General features: G+C 59.5%; 1 protein-coding gene across 1 annotated transcript; it reads left to right on the top strand.

Moving 5' to 3' along the window:
* The first annotated feature begins 6,284 nt into the window (after positions 1-6,284).
* On the top strand, positions 6,285-9,945 carry PRR18 (proline rich 18). The gene is made up of 2 exons (XM_039881392.1): positions 6,285-6,464; positions 6,563-9,945. Exon 2 carries the CDS (start codon positions 6,570-6,572, stop codon positions 7,425-7,427), a length of 858 nt encoding a protein of 285 aa, XP_039737326.1. The 5' UTR covers positions 6,285-6,464; positions 6,563-6,569; the 3' UTR covers positions 7,428-9,945.
* The last annotated feature ends 6,873 nt before the right edge of the window (positions 9,946-16,818 follow it).

Here is a 16,818-nt window from a genome sequence, read left to right as displayed (position 1 = left end):
ACCTGAGTGCTCAGGTTGGGGGGGGCCGTCGTGTGCCAGCGTCCCCCAGGCCCTCCGCAGTCCGGCCTGGGCAGCCCTCCCTGGAGCCAGCAGAGGGGACTGTCCGGAGTGGCGTGGCCGCGCGGCTGGGGCGGCTTTGCGAGGCCACCTGCGTCCACGGGCGGGCTCTCCCGGAGCAGCCGCCCGGGTCTCACGTGCCTGGGACCCCTCCCCGGGAGGAGGCGGGAGTGTCTCTGAGAAGCGTCGCCAGCCCACTGCTTTCAGGTCGCCTTCGTTTTCTTGCTGGAAGCCGTGCTGCTCGCTGACCTTTGCCCTGCACTGGCCGTAGGGTCCGGCAGACTAAAGGAGTCACTGAACCCCGTAAGTCCGGGCGGCCAGGTGGGGCCGCGTCAGGGGGTGGGTCCGGAGAAGGGTCCCGTGGGGCCGGCGCGGTGGTCGGCGGGGAGAGGGAGGCCCCGTCCTGTTAGCTTGGCGCGACTGTGCCCGGAACGACCCGGAGCTGCCGCGTTGGCGCAGCGGCCGCAGCGCGGGGCGGCCTCGCGGGAAGGTGTCCCCCGTGTCCCCCGCGAGGGGAGCGCGGCCGGGGGCGGGGAACTCCGTCGAGTCCACCGAGGTGGAGCTACCGAGAGAGACGCCTGAGTCAGGCCGGGAGCCGCCCGGGCCCCAGCCGCGCGGCGGTGCTGGACGTTCCGGGCTGCGGGCGCCGCGGCCGGCTTGGCGCCCCGCCCTGCTGGGCCGTCGGGTAGAGGCGCGTGGCCCTCAGGTGACCATCTGGTCCTCAGAGGAGCAGGAGGATCTCGGAGCGAGGGGCGGAGGGACATTGTGATGTGGGTTCCTGTGAGGGGACATGAGGCCTGGGTGTCCCCAGCAGGACCGCGCGGGCGTGGAAGGTCTGCAGAGGCCTGTGCTAGGCCCTGCCTTGGAGCGTGACAGTTTCAGATCAGCCACTCGTTAGTCATGGGAGAAGACTGATGTCGGGCTGTTTCCCCCAGACTTCCCAGATTGAGGTCCCTTTGGCGGGAGAGGCCCTGTGGCAGGATACTCCTCAGCTGTCCCTGCCCTGCTTTCCTCGTTTCCCTGGGGGCCCCCCATCTCCTGTTGGGCCAGCCCTGCAGCTGGCTGACAGCAGAGGTCACACCTGCCGGTTCACGGGGTGGGGGGACTTCGTGGATACCCTGTGTGTGCTTGGGCAGAGTGCTCACCTCGGGAAACTTCCATTCCCTTACCTCACAAATTGTTTAAAAGTTAGCTCTGCTGCATCCCTCGGTAGGGCTGCTGGGGGTCAGTGAGAGACGGTGCCTGGCTGGCGGCGTTCAGTGGACAGACTGTTTAAAATGCCCTGCGAGACGTTGCAGTTTCACGAGCTCACACCTGAGTGTGCCCTCAGAGAGCCGGCCGTGCCCCTCGGAGGAGGCGCGGCTGACCCCAGGGCCCTGAGTGCCAGGGCCAGCGGGCCAGGCTTCAGCACAGCCTGGGTCAGGCAGCCAGTGGCAGGAAACTGCAGAGGGCTGTTCACGCTGGTGACGGCAGCGATGATAAGGCTTTGCGGTGACTCCTGGGGTCCTGGGGGCATCAGCGGTTAGTGGCCTGTCAGGAACTGGAGCGGGAGGAAATGATGGGCCCTCTATGTGACAGGGGTCACAGAGGACGTGGGGATCTTGGAAAGGGACCAGCACCAGAGAGGACAAAGGCAGAGAAGCCGATAGCATTAGTGTTTGCAGACTTCCTCGGGGTCTTTCTCCCCGGACTGCTGGGACCTAAGAAAACTTGGGCTTCGTTCTGTTTTTAAATTGAAATCATCTCTGGAATCACAGAGCAGCTGTGGACGCGTTCGCGAGAGCATCTAACACTCCCTCTGCTTGCACGCCGATGCCCTACAGCTGCTGTTGTGCCTGCAGTGCCCAGGTTACCATGCTGTCTGGGCACAGGAGCCACGTGTGGGCCCTGGACGCCAGCCCTCCCTGTTCCCACCTGGCCCTCCCAGCACACCCGGCCGGGGCTGCCTTGCTCCAGGCAGTAGTGCCTTGTGTTCAAGGGAATTATTTAAAGAACAGTTTACAACTAGATGCTTTTGGGGGCGGCCAGGGAGCAGGTGAAACTCCCAGCCCCGGTGGGGAATTGTCAGTTTGTCTTTAATGAGTCATGGGACGGCTTGGGGCGTCCGGAGCTGTGGACGGCACAACCGCTGTCCCCGCAACCTCACTCGCACAGGCTTTTGTGGCCGGTGCGGCCCAGGCAGGCCACAGCCTGGCGTCCCTGGACACAGTTCAGTTTCTGTCGTCGGTGTCACTCTGCGAAAGTTGGAGGTCTGTTCCAGCATGTGCCGCCTCGTGCCTCTCCAGGGTAGTCTTCCGCGAGCATCCCTGGGCCAGTGTTTCTAGGGGAGCGTTTGTTCGCACACAGGCTCCATGGGGTGGGGGTGGGGGTGCGTGCGTGCATGCGCGCCTATGGGCCCGCTCGGTGCACCTAAAAACCTGAGCTTTGCAAGAGAAGAAAAAGGCATCGTTTTCGGTCGTTTGCGGCATTGTTTCCTGTTCTTATTTATGCCTCTTGTTTCCAGGCTGTGGAAGGAAGAACCCAGGGCAGTTATCCCTCACTGTCCTCGGGGCAGGGGTCCGGGCCCCCGGCAGGCGCCGGTTCTGCGCATGCTCACGCCCGCGTCAGTGGCGCGGCACCTGCACCTGCACCTGCACTTGCACCTGCACCTGCACCTGCACCTGCACCTGCACGTAAGGCGCGCAGAGCCCTCTGCGGCTCTTGCGGTGCCCGATGCAGGGCGAGCGCTGTGTGTCCGGGCAGCTGTCCCCGCGGCCTGTTCAGGGAGCTGTGCCAAGAAAGGCGAGGCCGCGCGTGGTCAGCAGAGACGCGGCCCTCGCAGGCCGACGGCGCGGGCCGCTGGGCGGCAGCTCCTCACTGGCTCGGCTCTCGCAGTGACCGTTGGGTCTGCGCGTGCGCGGCCCGGGTCCGAGGCCTTGTTCCGCTTCCACGCGGACAGGCCTCGGGCCAGCACCGGGGCGCCGTGTCAGAGCGCAGCGCCCCGTGCGCCCCGGCCGCATTTGTCGCACTTCTCCAGGCGTGGCCCGGGGACCTGCCTGCGCCACCCGGAGAACCTTTCAGGTCCGCTTCGGTCATCGTGTCGCAGGACACCTGTGCTCGTCCCACTGCCCTCGGCACACGGTGGCGGCTCTGGACGCGTGAGCGCACGAGGACCCAGCGCAGAGCCCGCCACGCGTCTTCGGTTTGTTTGTTTTGGAAAATACTGATTTTTCATGAAAAATATCAATGCATCGGGTTTATTAACGTAATGTATTCATGGTTATTTTAAAACGTATTAACAAACATTGTTTTAATGTCTCAGCTTAAGTTTCTGATAAGGTTAACCTCAATAGAGAGAGGCCACAAAAAGAAGCTGAGTCCTAAGTGGAAAGGGATCTTGAGATGCGTCAGCCTGGGGGGGGCGGGGCGTGGGACGGGGATGGGGTGTGCTCTGGGCCCCCCTGCCAGACGGGTCCTATCCAGGCCACCTTGTCGTGGGCTGCTTGGGCGAGCCTTGGTTTCCTCATCTGTAGAAAAAAAAGAGATAGCCATGAAGTAACCCAGATAAAGGGATTCTTACCTCAATAATGGGGAAAAAGAAAGATTAAAGTAAATCACATCTGGACAGTTTCCTCCTAAATGGTTTTCTACTCCCAAGGCCTTTCACAGTAACGAACCAGTGTTAGAAGAAAAAATTTAGGAATATTTTAGTTATTGACCAAGATCTCTTATTTCTCAGTAAGCAAATAGGATTTTTAAAGCTGGAATTAGCTTTCCATGTTTTAAAAAATTTAGAATAGGTTTTAGTTCTGGATCTTTGACTACTTGTTGCTATATCTAGTAAAATTATTTGAATCAAATATGGAAATGAAATACAGCATTTTGGAAGAGGGTATAATTAGAGAATGTATCGATTTGTTTTCCTTTTTGAAGTTTTCATGAATGTACCTTGAAGTATTATACGCCTTAGTAAAACCGAGAAATTAGTAAGTTAATGAGAAAAATTTCTTGGCACGATGGTAGTAGTAATAGCAGGAATCTGTTTGGATATCTGTGGGGTCCGAGCGGTGAGCATGCAGGTGGCAGGGCGGGCGACGCTCAGCTTTCCCACGCTCCCGCCGGGCCCAGGCCAGACTCTCTTGCCTCTCGTTTTCCAGGAGCCAAAGGGTTCAGGAGGAGAGGCGGCTGGCAGGGGGCAGTGATGCTGCGTGGGGCCCTCAGCACGGGCTGGAGACCAGCGCCCTGTACAAACGCTGGGCTCTCTGTGGCTCCAGGACAGCAGCCACCGTGAGCTGCGGGCACCTCGCCCCGGCCACGCGCTCCTGGGCCCCTGACCTGTGCGGGTGCCTGGGCAGCGGCCACTCAGCGCTTTTCTTCCCGGAAGCCGATGTGCCGCTTCCCAAGTGTCCGAGCTGCTGGGCTGGGACAGGATATGTTGGGGGGCCCTGGAGAATCCCAGTGACCAGTCTGGGGGTACGTCAGTCTGGCGAACCTCACTTTGTCTTCTTGGAGGAAATGCCCGATTTCTGCTAGCGTGGGGGGTGACGACTGCTTAGTCTGTCCTGGCCCCAGACTTCTCTGGGACCCCATTGCTAGAGCTGAGATGGGGTGCTTCCCCCACCCCCATTTACCAGTAGGATGGAGATAGTAATAGGAGCCAGCAGAGTTTCAATCAGTATAGATTAGCGATCATAATTGTGAGACAGCCAGCCTACCTTCACCCGACCTTCATCCCCAACTGTCACCGTTTGTGAAGCATGCTGGGAGTTAGGGAACAGGAAGGAGAGGACCCATCGCTGACACCATCGCAGCTTTTGCACGGCTGGGGTCCACACTGAGTCTCTGGGTGTCCAAGGGTTGGTTTCTCTCAGTAGCTGACCTTCGGGGCTGTGCCCACAGGAAATGGTGTCGGCCAGCTTCCCTCCTGGCCCTCTGTCCTCTCCAGTCCTCCACTTCCGCAGAATCCGTCCACCCACTGCCACCGCGTACATACCTAGTCTCATGCCCACCTAGAGAGGCTGAGACCTGGAATGAAATGCATGGGTGCTCTTAGCACCTACGACAGATTTCCTCTGACCTAAACTGTCTGAGATGCAGGCACGCGCGCCTGAGACATGTGGGCAGGGACAGGCCGCCTTGAGGCCCTGGCGGGAGTGAGGACAGCTGGGGACTTGTCTTGAAGCTGCATTTGCATATTTTTTGGAGAATAAGTAAACGCGTGGGGTAGTTTTGGGATGCTGGTGGAGACTACAGGCCTAAACCTTGCCCTCCATGCCCTAGCTGTCATGGAGAATGTTGTGGCCACCTGTCAAGTTTTGTTCTTGCCTCATTCCCTGACCCAGTAGCCGCCTCCGCTGGAACACGTGAGAACAGGAGGGGACCGTGGCCACGCACAGCAGGGAAGCGGCTGGGTGGTGTCCTGCAGCTTGGGCTGCTGGTGCCGGCACTTGTGAGCTCACCCGTATTTGAATGCTTCTAGCTGACCTGGGCCGAGGCCAGCACAAGCTGGTCGTGTTCCTGGGTCTGCCCAGAAAAGCATCGCCCAGGGACAAAGACTTTCTGGAGATGTAGACAGCTGATAATTCTCCTTAAGTAAATGCGGTGGCCGCCTGGAGAAGCTTTCTGTGCATTACTTTGTAACTGCTCGGTTATTCGGCAGACCTCTGGCCACTGCAAGACTGTGGTCGTCATCTCTCTACCACCAGAATACCGGTCGACAGGGAAGGTGTCTCCTTTTCATTTTGAACCACTGATACAGCAGTATTGCTTAGCTCACATCAGTCACTCATTAGAAGAACGTAACGTCTAATTTCCTACATCGCCATCATATAACGAACTGGACTCTTTTGCCTGGGTTTTTAGTTTTGAAGCGACTGTTTCAGCAGTGGCGTTAACAGTGTGTAAAAGCGAAAGCAGCGTGATTCACCGAAAGGTCTCTTCCCCACCCCTGGCTTCAGCCAGGCTTCTCCGGAGACTCGGAGACGCGACGCTGGCCTGCGCGTCGCCTGCCGCCCGCCCGTCCGCCCTTCACCATCTCAGAGGCGCAGCGAGGCTGGGCAGGGCTGTCGCTCCAGCGAGCGGACTCCGCCCAGCCCCGAGGACGCGCCCGGCGCCCCTGACCGGTGGATTGCCACCGGCCTGGGCGCCGGGGGACCCGCGGGCAGCCCGCGCCCGCCCCCGCCGTACCCGCCGCGCATCCGCGCGCAGCGGGCGGTCGCGACCGCGTCCTCCGCGGGCCGGCGCGCGGCTCCTCCTCCCGCGTCCGCTCAGGGGCGGGGCGCCGGGGGCTGAGCGGCTGCTCCGCCGAGGAGCCCCGGAGTCGGGGGACGCCCCGGCCCCGAAGCAGGGGACGAGGGGCGCCTCGGCTCACAGCCCCGGGTGCTGGCGTCGGGACGTGAGGGCGCCGGAGATGCCGCGGCTGGACGGAGGTGGGTGCGGATGGCGGACGCGGGGCGCCCCCCGCCGCCCAGGGGGAGAGCGCCGGGCTCCGCGCCCCTGGGACTAAGGGCCGCCCCTCTCCTTTCAGGGCGCTGATGCTCCGCCGCCTGGGCGGCACCATGCCCTTCCCGCCAACGCCGCCCGCGCCTGGCCCGGGGGTCCCCGCCGCGCGCCCGCCGCCCCGCAGGCCCGGCGCCCCCCGGAAGGTGCCGGCGCCCGCCTGCGCCCTGTCCGGGCCCTCGCCGCCGACCGCGGCCGGGGAGAAGAGGGGCGCCCCGGAGCGTCCCGAGCCGCTGCTGTCCCGCTCCTGGCCTTCGGCCACCCTGAAGAGACCACAGGCCCGCCGCGCCCCCGGCCCGGCCCCCCCGCGCACCCCGGTCCTGGCTGCGCCCGGCCGGCCGCGCGCCCCGGTCACGGCCGGCGCCGGCGACAGACCGGCCGGGCCCGCGGCTTTGGGGCGCGCCGCCTCGGGGCCCGGGCCCGACGCCGCCGTGCGCTTCTCCCTGAGCCTCACCCCCGAGGCCGTCCTGGTCATCCAGAGGCGCCACCTGGAGAAGCAGCTGCTGGCGCGGCCCCGCCGGCCGCTCCCTGCGCCCTCGGCCGACGCCCGGCGCCTGCTGGTGCCCGGTCCGCGGGCCAGGCCCGCGGGCCCGTGCAGGGCCGGCGACCCCGGAGGCCCGGACGCGCGCCCGCCGTGTGCCCCGCTGCCGCCCCGCGGCCCGCAGGCCTCTGACCCCGGCCCGCAGCCCACCGACCTGCGCCGCGTGCTCAAGGTGTCGCTGCTCAACGACCGGCACAAGTACGACGACGTGGAGTACGAGGAGGAGCCCGCGGCCGTGGACGAGGGCCTGGTCCGCAAGTGCACCGAGTGGCTGCGCGGCGTGCAGTCGGCGGCCGCCGCGCGGGACCGTACGGGGCCCCTGGACGCGCTGCCGCACCTGGGCACGCTGTGAGCGGGGCTGGCCGGACCCCGCCCGCCGCCGGCCGCCTCCGGGCACCTGGGAGCCGAGTGGGCCCCCTGGGCGCCCTCGTGGGAGACGCGCGGCCTCAACTGACGTCCACCACACATGTCGGACTCCAGTGAGCCAAGGGCCTGCGTGGGACACACGAGTCCCCGGCCCCAGGGCCCACCGCCTGCCCAGGCCCTGCACACTCCCCAGCCGTGACAGCCCCACGACCTTTTCTCTCCGCATCCCCCACACCGGGTTCTGCCCCCGCGCCCCCCAGGTCTGCCTTCTGCACCATCATGGCCTCCTCTGCCTCCCGCAGGTGACCTTGCTCGCCCGGGGGAGTGGAAATGCCTCTCAATCCCCACCCCTGAGGTGGGTCAGGTCTCTGAGACCCTCTTGATGTCTGTCCGCGGGCGCCCTGGGCCTAGCGGTGGGCATCAGCCAGGAGGGAGAGGGGCACTGGCAGCTGGCCTCTGTCCTAGACCTGGGCGTGGTGCTGCATTTAGGATTTTGTTTCTCCAAAGACGTGTTGGAATTGGAAGGCCTGGAAGCAGATAACCTCAGCTTCCAACTCCGGAGGGGCGGGTGTCACTGGAATCTCCTCCTGGTGGATGGAGCTGGCCTGGGAACAGTGCGGTTGTCACCAGCTGGCTCATCCTGGCTTGGTGCAGTGGGCAGTGCTCCCTGCTGTGAGCCAGGTGCAGGCCCATACACGCTCACGTGCACACACACACAGCTCTCACCCTTCACACTTACAGACATGCCACACATGCTACACGCACGTGCGTGCTCACGCACGCGCTAAAATGCATACATATTCACGCTTTTACATGCGCTTATGTACCCAGTCCCACGCACATACGTGCTCACACTCATTCTCACACATGCTCTCACCCTTGCACAATCGCTCACATTCACACAGCTCACACACTCGCACATGCACACTCACAGCCTCACGTACAGTTCTGAAGCACAGCTGCAGGTGTCCCCAACGGCTGGGCTAAGGTGTCGGCAAGAGTGAGGGGCAGCTTCTGCCCAAATTCAGGGGTCGGCCATCGTCTTTGAAGCGCTGCTCTCAAAATGCCTTTCGTGCTGCGGAAAGCAAGCGTGACCCAGCGCAGACGGGAAACAGAAAGCTGTCCCAGACGAGGACAGACGTTCTGGGCGGGGTGCGTTTGAGGGAGAAGCTGGGAAGTTGCTGGGCGGGCGCAGGTAGGCGAGTGCGTTTTCAGTGTTTAATCACTGCTTGGAAATCAGTGGCACGGTGGCTTTGTACAGTTGTATATAGTGATTTTAAGAAAGAAAATTCTATTTATCATTTGGATAAAAGGTAAAACCCCTCCGCCTCGTAGGGGCTGTCCCCCCACCCCCTGCCCCGCTGCTAACTCCAGGCCAGCCCCGTGCATCCGCGTATACTTAACTCACGTGAGGTTGAAGAGGAAACAAATGTTATAACCAGATAAGGCTGGCCGTAGAAAAATAATGTATTACCTCAGTTTGGGACTTATTTTGTAAAGGTCGATAAATAGTTTAGTGTTCACCTTGTTAGATTTTAACGTGTCAAGTCTTAATTACATTTCACATTGAAGCCTTACATTTTTGAAAACCGGTTTTCTGTGTTTGCTGTCAAGATCATTGTGCTAATCCCCGCCCACCTCGTGCCAGGCACAAGTGTACTTGGACATGAAGCGTTTGATTCATAGGGCGCCTGGGCAGCCACAGATGAGCTGCAAAAACAAAGCGCCTCCCCACTGAAGAGGGTGTCTTTTCTGGCCCCGTCTGAATGCATTTTATCCGAACTGGATGCATTAATACCAGAGAGGCAAAGCTAGCCATCTTCCTGAGGTGACGTTGGGACGTCTGTCTCCCGACAGCCCGGGCTGTCCCCAGTGCAGACTGCAGAGCTCAGTCCTGTGGGAGGAACACTCATTGTGGACAGTCACTCGCAGGTAGAGAGGGGACTGACCGTGAGTTCAGGGTGAGCAGTGTCGTAACTTGGTCTCGTTTGCACTTAGCGCAGGTACCGGTAATGGGGGGACCCGTGCTTCTGCCCGTCGCTGCAATAACATTTAAATGGCTCTCCTAAGGCCACGGGCTTTGCAAAGCATCTTTCTGTCTCTGCCCTTGTGTGTCTGCCCGGTCCTGTTGCCGTGACGGTGCGTGGGGCTCTCTTCCTCTGTGGGTCTGCCCGTGGGGTCCCCGTCTCTTTCTTCATCTCCCTCCCCTCACCTCCACTTTCTCTGGGCCCCGCACCCCGTCTCTATCCCTTAACTGGCCACAGTATGACACTAAGCACTTTCTTTTCATTTGCGTTTGTCGAGTAGAGTTTCGTGTGCCTTGTTCTTCACTCAAACAGCAGATGAGTGGAACATTCACGTCGCTCGGTCGATGGCTGTGTCAGTAAAAAAAAGTCGCACGGGCGACTCGCGACTTCTCCCTGTGCTGCCGCCGCCGTTCCGAGGAAGTTTTCTAAGTCGTGTTGCAATTTCTTAATGTTGAAATAAAACGGAAATTCATTGCCTCGTGTTGCTTTTTGAGGAAGTTATTAAAAATTGGCCAGGACGAGATCTCCGAGGTGTTCAGGATTCGTCCGAGATGCCATCTCCGTGGCGCCACCCCACGCGAGGCCCGGGACCCCCAGGGGTCGGCCAGGCGTGGCCGGCTTTAATCGTCGTTAGCAACCAGGATTTAAAAACTAACGGTAATCATGACCGTGACGAGGCCGTTAGGCAACGCGGTTTAACATTTTGTCGGGTCGGAAGCCCCACGAGAGCTCTGTTCCAGGCATTCCCTGAGAATGCGCACCACAGTGACAATTCTCGTGTATTTTAGGGAGCTCGTGGGCCCAGAATAAGAATTCCTTCAGCACACGCTCACTAGAACATTTTTCTGTCACCGGACGTAATTTCAAACCGGGGGGGGGCACAGCAAGCAGAGGCGAAGGGTCGACCTGAGCCATGGTGAGGACCACTGCTCCGCTCTATGTCCCCACCCGGACGAGGGTGATGGGTGCTGCCCGGGGCGGGTGGCTGCCGGGGACGAGCCTGGCAGGTGGCACGTGATGTTCGCCATGGTCGGTCCTCGTCGGCCCTGCGGCGGGGCTCAGACCCTGACGGCAAGCCCGCTCACGCAGTGCGGGGCTGGCGGGGTTCCGGGACCATCCTCCATCCTCCATCTGTGGAGACAGAGACGGAAACAAAGGCCCGTTCGTGACTTCAGTGCCCTGAGCGCCCACTTCCGAATCGCCCGAGGGTCTGCGGAGACACACCGGGAGCGGCGGGAGGGTGGGCTGGAACCCCACGGCGGGACGCCGCACCGCAGCACGAGTTTGCGACGGCCCGCGGGCGGCCGAGGCCTCCACGGGGCGCCCGACGCCTCCACGGGGCGCCCGCGGCAAGGCGATTCTGGCTGAACGCTTAGCTTCCCGTCTCCACATCAGGTGTATCTGAAAGTCACGGGCACCTTTCCTTGGCACACCTATCCGTGCCGATAGCCGGAGATGATACCCACTTTCCACAAACGGTGGAACATTCGCCGAGTTCTAGAAAGTGTGTTAACATGTTACAAGTGCAGCCAGGTGAAGGGTCCGCGCGCCAGCAGCACGGGCAAGGACGGGGGTGGCCAGTGAGAAGGGTCACGGTGTCACGTTCTGCCGAGTGCAGCCGCGTCGTTATGCTTCCCCGTGTTCTGGAGTCGCCCTTGTTAGGGGCACAGGTGAGGCGCTGGCTCGCAAGGGGAGAGCTCCTGCCCTTCGTGAGGTCGTGAGGTCGGCCGGGAGGGAGAGACCTGGGCTTCCTGACCACAGAAGCTGTTTCCTCCGAGCCGCAGACCGGGGAGGGGGCCTGGTGGCCGGATTTCTGGAGCCACCTGTCTCGGGACTCGGCCTGCATGCGCTGCTGTCACTGGCACCAAGGTCCTGTTTTTGCCCGAAGACACAGGGAGTGTTTATGCGGCATGGGTGCCCGCCGACTGAAGGTGGCTCGTTTGTTCCAGAAAAAGCTGTGGGAATGCCTTTCGCAAGGGCAGAGGGGAGGCAGGAAGCATTTGAAAAGGAGTAGGGGGCGGGGGTGGGGTAGCAGAACAGGAGAGGGGCGATGTGAATGGAAGGAATGGGGTCAGCCCCCCCACCTCCACCTCCGCAGCGGCGGGGCTGGTGAGCAGGGAGTCGGGGAGGGCCCGCGTGGTGTGGGCTTTGTAAAGGGCCAGGGGTCCTCTTGGTCACCCTCCGGGACAGGGCCCAGACCAGCCCCCTCTCCAGATACCTCCCCTCATCCTCATCCTGTAGGTCCAGCCAAACTCCCCAAAGCTTAAAATAGTTACGATACTTCTCTATGGGAAACGCCTCCAGAGTCCGTTTTCCAGGGGCAAACCTAAGCCAGTATCATGTCACTACTCAGACATACTGAGCAAAAGGAACACCTGTGGGCCCCGTTCGCCGACCTGCACGAAGAGGAGGCCGGGCGCAGTCTGCGTTCTTTGCCGGCCGTGCTGGGGTGAATGCGCTTAGATCACTTCACGTCAACCGGATTTGGTGACACATCCCGAGTCCCTCTTCTGTTCTGCAGGACAGGACAGCAGAGCTGGCATGCCTCCGAGGCTCGCCGGCCCGTAGGCCCCCCCTTCTGAAACTGGAACAGAACCGTGAGCATCCGCACGTGGGCTGCAGAGAGTGCGGGGCTGGTCCTTCCGCGGGGGCCGGAGAGCCTGTGCCTGTTCCAGAACGTGCCCCTGACCCTGACTTGTTCAGCACAGCAGGAGATTAAGAATTCCAGTGCTTGGCCTCGTGGACACCCGGGGCAGGTGCCAGTGACGGGGGGCGGGTGCAGCCAGGAGACGCGCCCAGATGCCCCTCAGGAAGCTTAGATGGGGCACGTTCCCAGCATCTGCTCCCGGCATCGCTGAGCCGCGAAGGTGTGTTTGCAGTGGGTCGTGCTGATGTGACACGTGCTCGTTCACCACTAGGCCTGGGGCACCCGGAAGCTGCCCCTGCCTTTCTTCCATCCCAGGGACTCGACAGACGGAAAGACGACATTCTGCCCCGAGCAGCAGAGTGTCGGGCGCCGCCGACTGGAACGGTTTTCATTAAAGCTTCCTGGTCAGGGCTCTGAAAATCACAAAGTCACACGTGCTCACTGTGACCTGGGGTGCCACATATTTGAAGAACAAGTTAGGGATTCGCGTGCCCTGCGCTCCCTTGACCCCTCACTAAGAGGCCAACGTCATCTCCATGTGCCATCGGCTTGCCTATTACCCTCGATGGTTGTCCTATTATACTGAGTGTTTTGCAGTTAAAAAAACTGAAGACAATGAGATTTTTTTTTAAGTTTATTTAAAAATATTTATCCGATAGTAGAAAAAAGACTTGCCTATTCACTCAGAAAAAGACTTTGATCAAAGGGCCGTCCCCCAGGACTTCGGCAAGCTCAGCAGTAGTTGTCAAGGTCCCTGCCACCAGGAGCACCTGCCCACTGTCCTGGGAACAAACTATTCCTAGCAGGCAGCTTGCACACCTGTGGTTTCCTGTGGCGCACATGGTCAGTGTCACTATGGACGTGTGACTTGCTCTGTGGCCCCTTCTCTTAGTAAGGGAAGTCCCTGGGGGCACGGTGAGGAGACCTTGCCTCCCCACGAGGCGTTCATCAGGGGCGGTGAGCATCACCTGGGCTGGGAGCCACGCTCAGATGTCTCTTGATGAGCCATCTCGCTCCTGGATGGAGATAAATGCAAAGTTGCACAGTCAGCGTGACCGTAAACTCCAGATTTTCCAGGGGATTCTGGCTCAGTAAGATCCTCCTCCACATCACCGTTAATTTCACGTCGCGAGCCAACAGGCGGCCGTCACAGGCACTGAGTATGGGTGGTGGGCGTCCCCTCCTCCAGTGGCTGCCAGGACCTAGAAGGCTCAGCTTCCCCTCACATTCATCAGGAGTAGCCTCTTAGCTCATTTGGAATAAATAAGGGACCTTTCAGGGCACAATAAACCCAAAGGGAGAAAATAATTGCCATTATTCAAATTTCTCTGGTTCTTAGTCAAATAATTATTTCTTAAAAATAACAAAAACCACAATAAAAAATGAGCCCGGGGCAAGTCACACCCTGTGCTCTCTGGCTTAAAGCTGCCATAGAAACAAATACATGAGAAACCATTAAATAGATACGAGACCGCCACAGTTTTCGAGTACGTCACGATTTACGGTAAACTGAAATACTAGCTCTCTAAGTGACACTTAAAACCTCTCGGGGCCTCTAACAGTGGGACTTCAGAAGTGAAGGGTCACTTAGGGGCAAAGAAAATGAGAAAGCTCCATAATCATCGTCGTCTTGGCTGAAAGATTAGTGTCCTCTTGTCTTCCCTTTTCTGGGAAAGAAATAGTATTTGAGGCAATTTCCTCAGGCATTATGTGCCTGGAATTAAACATCAATTCAGATTCGAACAGGAATGTGGTGCACATTTAAGTCCTGAGGATGAACTGCTTCAGATTAATTTGTCCCTAATCTTTCCGTTGCTTTGGGAGACAGAAAGAATGGTTAGTGACCCTCTTTTTTCCCCTGTAATTAATATTCGAAGCCCTTGTTTGGCACTTTTCACGCCTATAAACTCATTCATTCATGCTTGCACTCACAGTTAGCTCATTCTTTAAACGTAACAGTCCGTGGAGGTTGTAAAGGCAGAGCGTAGCCCGGGGACACGTGTGCAGGGCTTGCCCCGCACGGGCGTGAGCGCAGGTCTCAGGGCTGTCCTCGGGGTCGGTCCCCACCCCTCAGCCTCTCGCTCACCGTCACCCCAGCCGCTTCCTGCACAAACTCCTCATCGCAGCCACCGACGGCTCTGCAGTGATGCCTACGCCAAGGCGCCCCCTTGCTTCGCCCTTCGCTTGGACTTGTTGAAGTCACTGTCACACCTGAAAACTCAGTGTCACCTCCTCGCCCGGCGTCCCTTCCTGCCACGCTCACCCCACGTAGCCCACATCCTGCCGTGAGCCGGAGCAGTCTCTGCCCTTGTGTCTTCCGTGCTGTCGGACGCCTCTTCCCGGGGGCGGGAGCTGCGGGACCGGAGCTCATCATCACACCCGGTACCCGTCCTGGTCCTTGCTTGAACATCATCAGTGCGTAGAAGATCTCTTGAAGGAGAGGGAAGGAAGGAGGGAGGGAAGGAGGGAGGGAGGAAGGGAGAGAGGGAAGGATGGAGGCTTTTTCATTGCGTGGTCCATGAGTCTCACTCAATTCACTAATCGGAACCGGGTAATGCAACCCCCACATTCTGACACCTGTACATGGTTCACTTTCTGGGCGCGGGGGGGAGGCCCCCAGGCTTGCGAAGGACCTATTGACCCAAAGCGATCATTCCTTCTAAACATCGAAGTGGAACGGTGGGGCTTTTGTTCCTTAATAATTAGATTTTTCCTGCTTGTACAGATCCGAGAGGTATAAATTAGGAAATAAAGACCATTCATGTTTCTACTCTCTGGATCTTGCCTTCTTTATGACCTTTATGCATTTCCCGGTTAGTGTCTATTCGTATAGAAAGTGTCTATTCACATTAAAATTATCATAAGAATTTTCTCACATTATTAAATATTTCCTTACCACATTATTTTATTAGCTGTGCAGCTTTCCATCATTGCCATAATTTTTAAAGCTAATTTCCTAAACAAACGCTCAGTTTGCCCGCACTTTGGGCGTTATAAACGCCAGCAGGTGCGCGGCCGAGTCCTCCACACATGTATTCACGGGCTGGAAACGGCGCTTCCGCTGGCAGAGCTGCTCACCTGTGTTCGTGCACATCTCCGGGTTTTCTTGGGACAAACTTCTGGAAAAGGGAGCTGAGAGTACGAATATATTGAATTGGTTCTGATGACTTTTCCTCCGGCGAGTTTGCGCCAAGGTGCACTCCAGTGCGGGGTCTGGGAACGCCCCTCCCTTCACCCGCAAAACGCACAGTATCGCTGCTTTTTAAAATGTTAATTTGGTGGCCAATAAAAAGATATCTGGTCGGAACTGGATAATAACGAAGTCGAAGTTTTTATTTGTTTTTACGTGGTGAGCATTCGTATGTCTTCTTCGATAAATTCTTTGCCTTGCGGTTTTTAGAAGTATTCTATTCAGCATGTGGAAGGTGACACTAATTCCTCACATTTATAAAGTATCGGCGTGTACTAGACTTCATTTTCTTATTGACCAAACAAGACTGGACCTCGTCCACGGGCGCGGTCCTCGGCCTGCCTGGTCCGGTCCTCGGCCTGCGTGGTCCTGGGCCTTGGCCCGCCTGGTCCTGTCCTTGGCTCGCCTCGTTCGCGTGTCCTGCTCTGTCAGCTTAGAGAGATCCCCACCCTTGGCACCTGACCGCCTGCCCTGCCCTCAGCTAGAACCTCCCCCTCGATGCCTCCTCTTAGTAATTTCCCATCATTCCCCCTGCTCTGCTCCTCGGCTCTAGGTCCCCAGCTGCCTTTGCTGTATTCCCAGTTGAGGCCACTGTCTCCCGTCCTGTGAGTCTTGACACCCGAGGCCGTGCCCTGAGTAGAGCCTTCCTCCCTGTTCTGACGAGGCACCGGAGTAATTTTCTCGACGCCAAACACCGTGCGCACATGGACTCATGTGACCGCCTCGACGTGCCTGTGAGGCAGGCACCGTTTTGCAGATGAGAAGACCGAGGCCCGGGAAGGCCGGTCGGCTTGCCCGCTGTCACACAGTGGCGGTGTGGGGCCGAGACGCGGACCTCGCGGGCCTGCTGCTCACGGCCGCCACCCGGGCAGTCTCGGGACTTCAGGCGTGGCGGGCAGGGGCTGTGGCTCCGCGGTCACGGCAGGAATTCCAAACCGTTTTCCTTCCTGTTGGGTCAGCGCTCTGCCCCGGCCCCGCAGAGCCGAGCGGACGGGGCCCGCGGTGGGGTGATGGAGCCTCCGCGTCTCGCTCCAGGGACCCGCCGATCCCGGCTGGAGCGAGCGAACTCCGTGCGGAAAGCAGCAGCCCCTGGGGGCCTTCGTACCGCCGGGCCCGTGCCCGACGTGGACAGGCCTCTCTCACGTGTCCCTTGTTCCCGGTCACGCGGCTTGCCCTGCTGGGGCCGGGCGCGGACCCCTGAGAGCTCCTGAAGAACGGCATGAGGCGAGTGACCGGTGACAAACACAGAGAACGACTCCGTGTCCCCGTGACCAGCCCAAGGCTGCGTTTAGTGTGATTCTAACGGTCACAGGTTGTGCACGCAGCTGTTCACGACGGAGGCGGGCACGGGGCGTCCCTGAGCGCCCGCTAAGCCACGGAGCCGAAACCCAAGGAGCCTGCAGAGGAAGGACTCTGGAAAGAGCGAGAACATGACCCAGCGTGGACGCGGGGCCGCGAGCTCGGCCACGAGCCGCTGGGCGGGGGGCGGACAGCGAGATGACGGAGCTGCGGG

The sequence above is a fragment of the Pteropus medius genome, unplaced genomic scaffold (assembly GCF_902729225.1).
Source record: "Pteropus medius unplaced genomic scaffold, Ma_sr-lr_union100, whole genome shotgun sequence".
NCBI classification, from domain to species: Eukaryota; Metazoa; Chordata; class Mammalia; order Chiroptera; family Pteropodidae; genus Pteropus; species Pteropus medius.
Note: the sequence above shows the minus strand (reverse complement) of the source record. Positions and strands in the feature narration are given on the sequence as shown.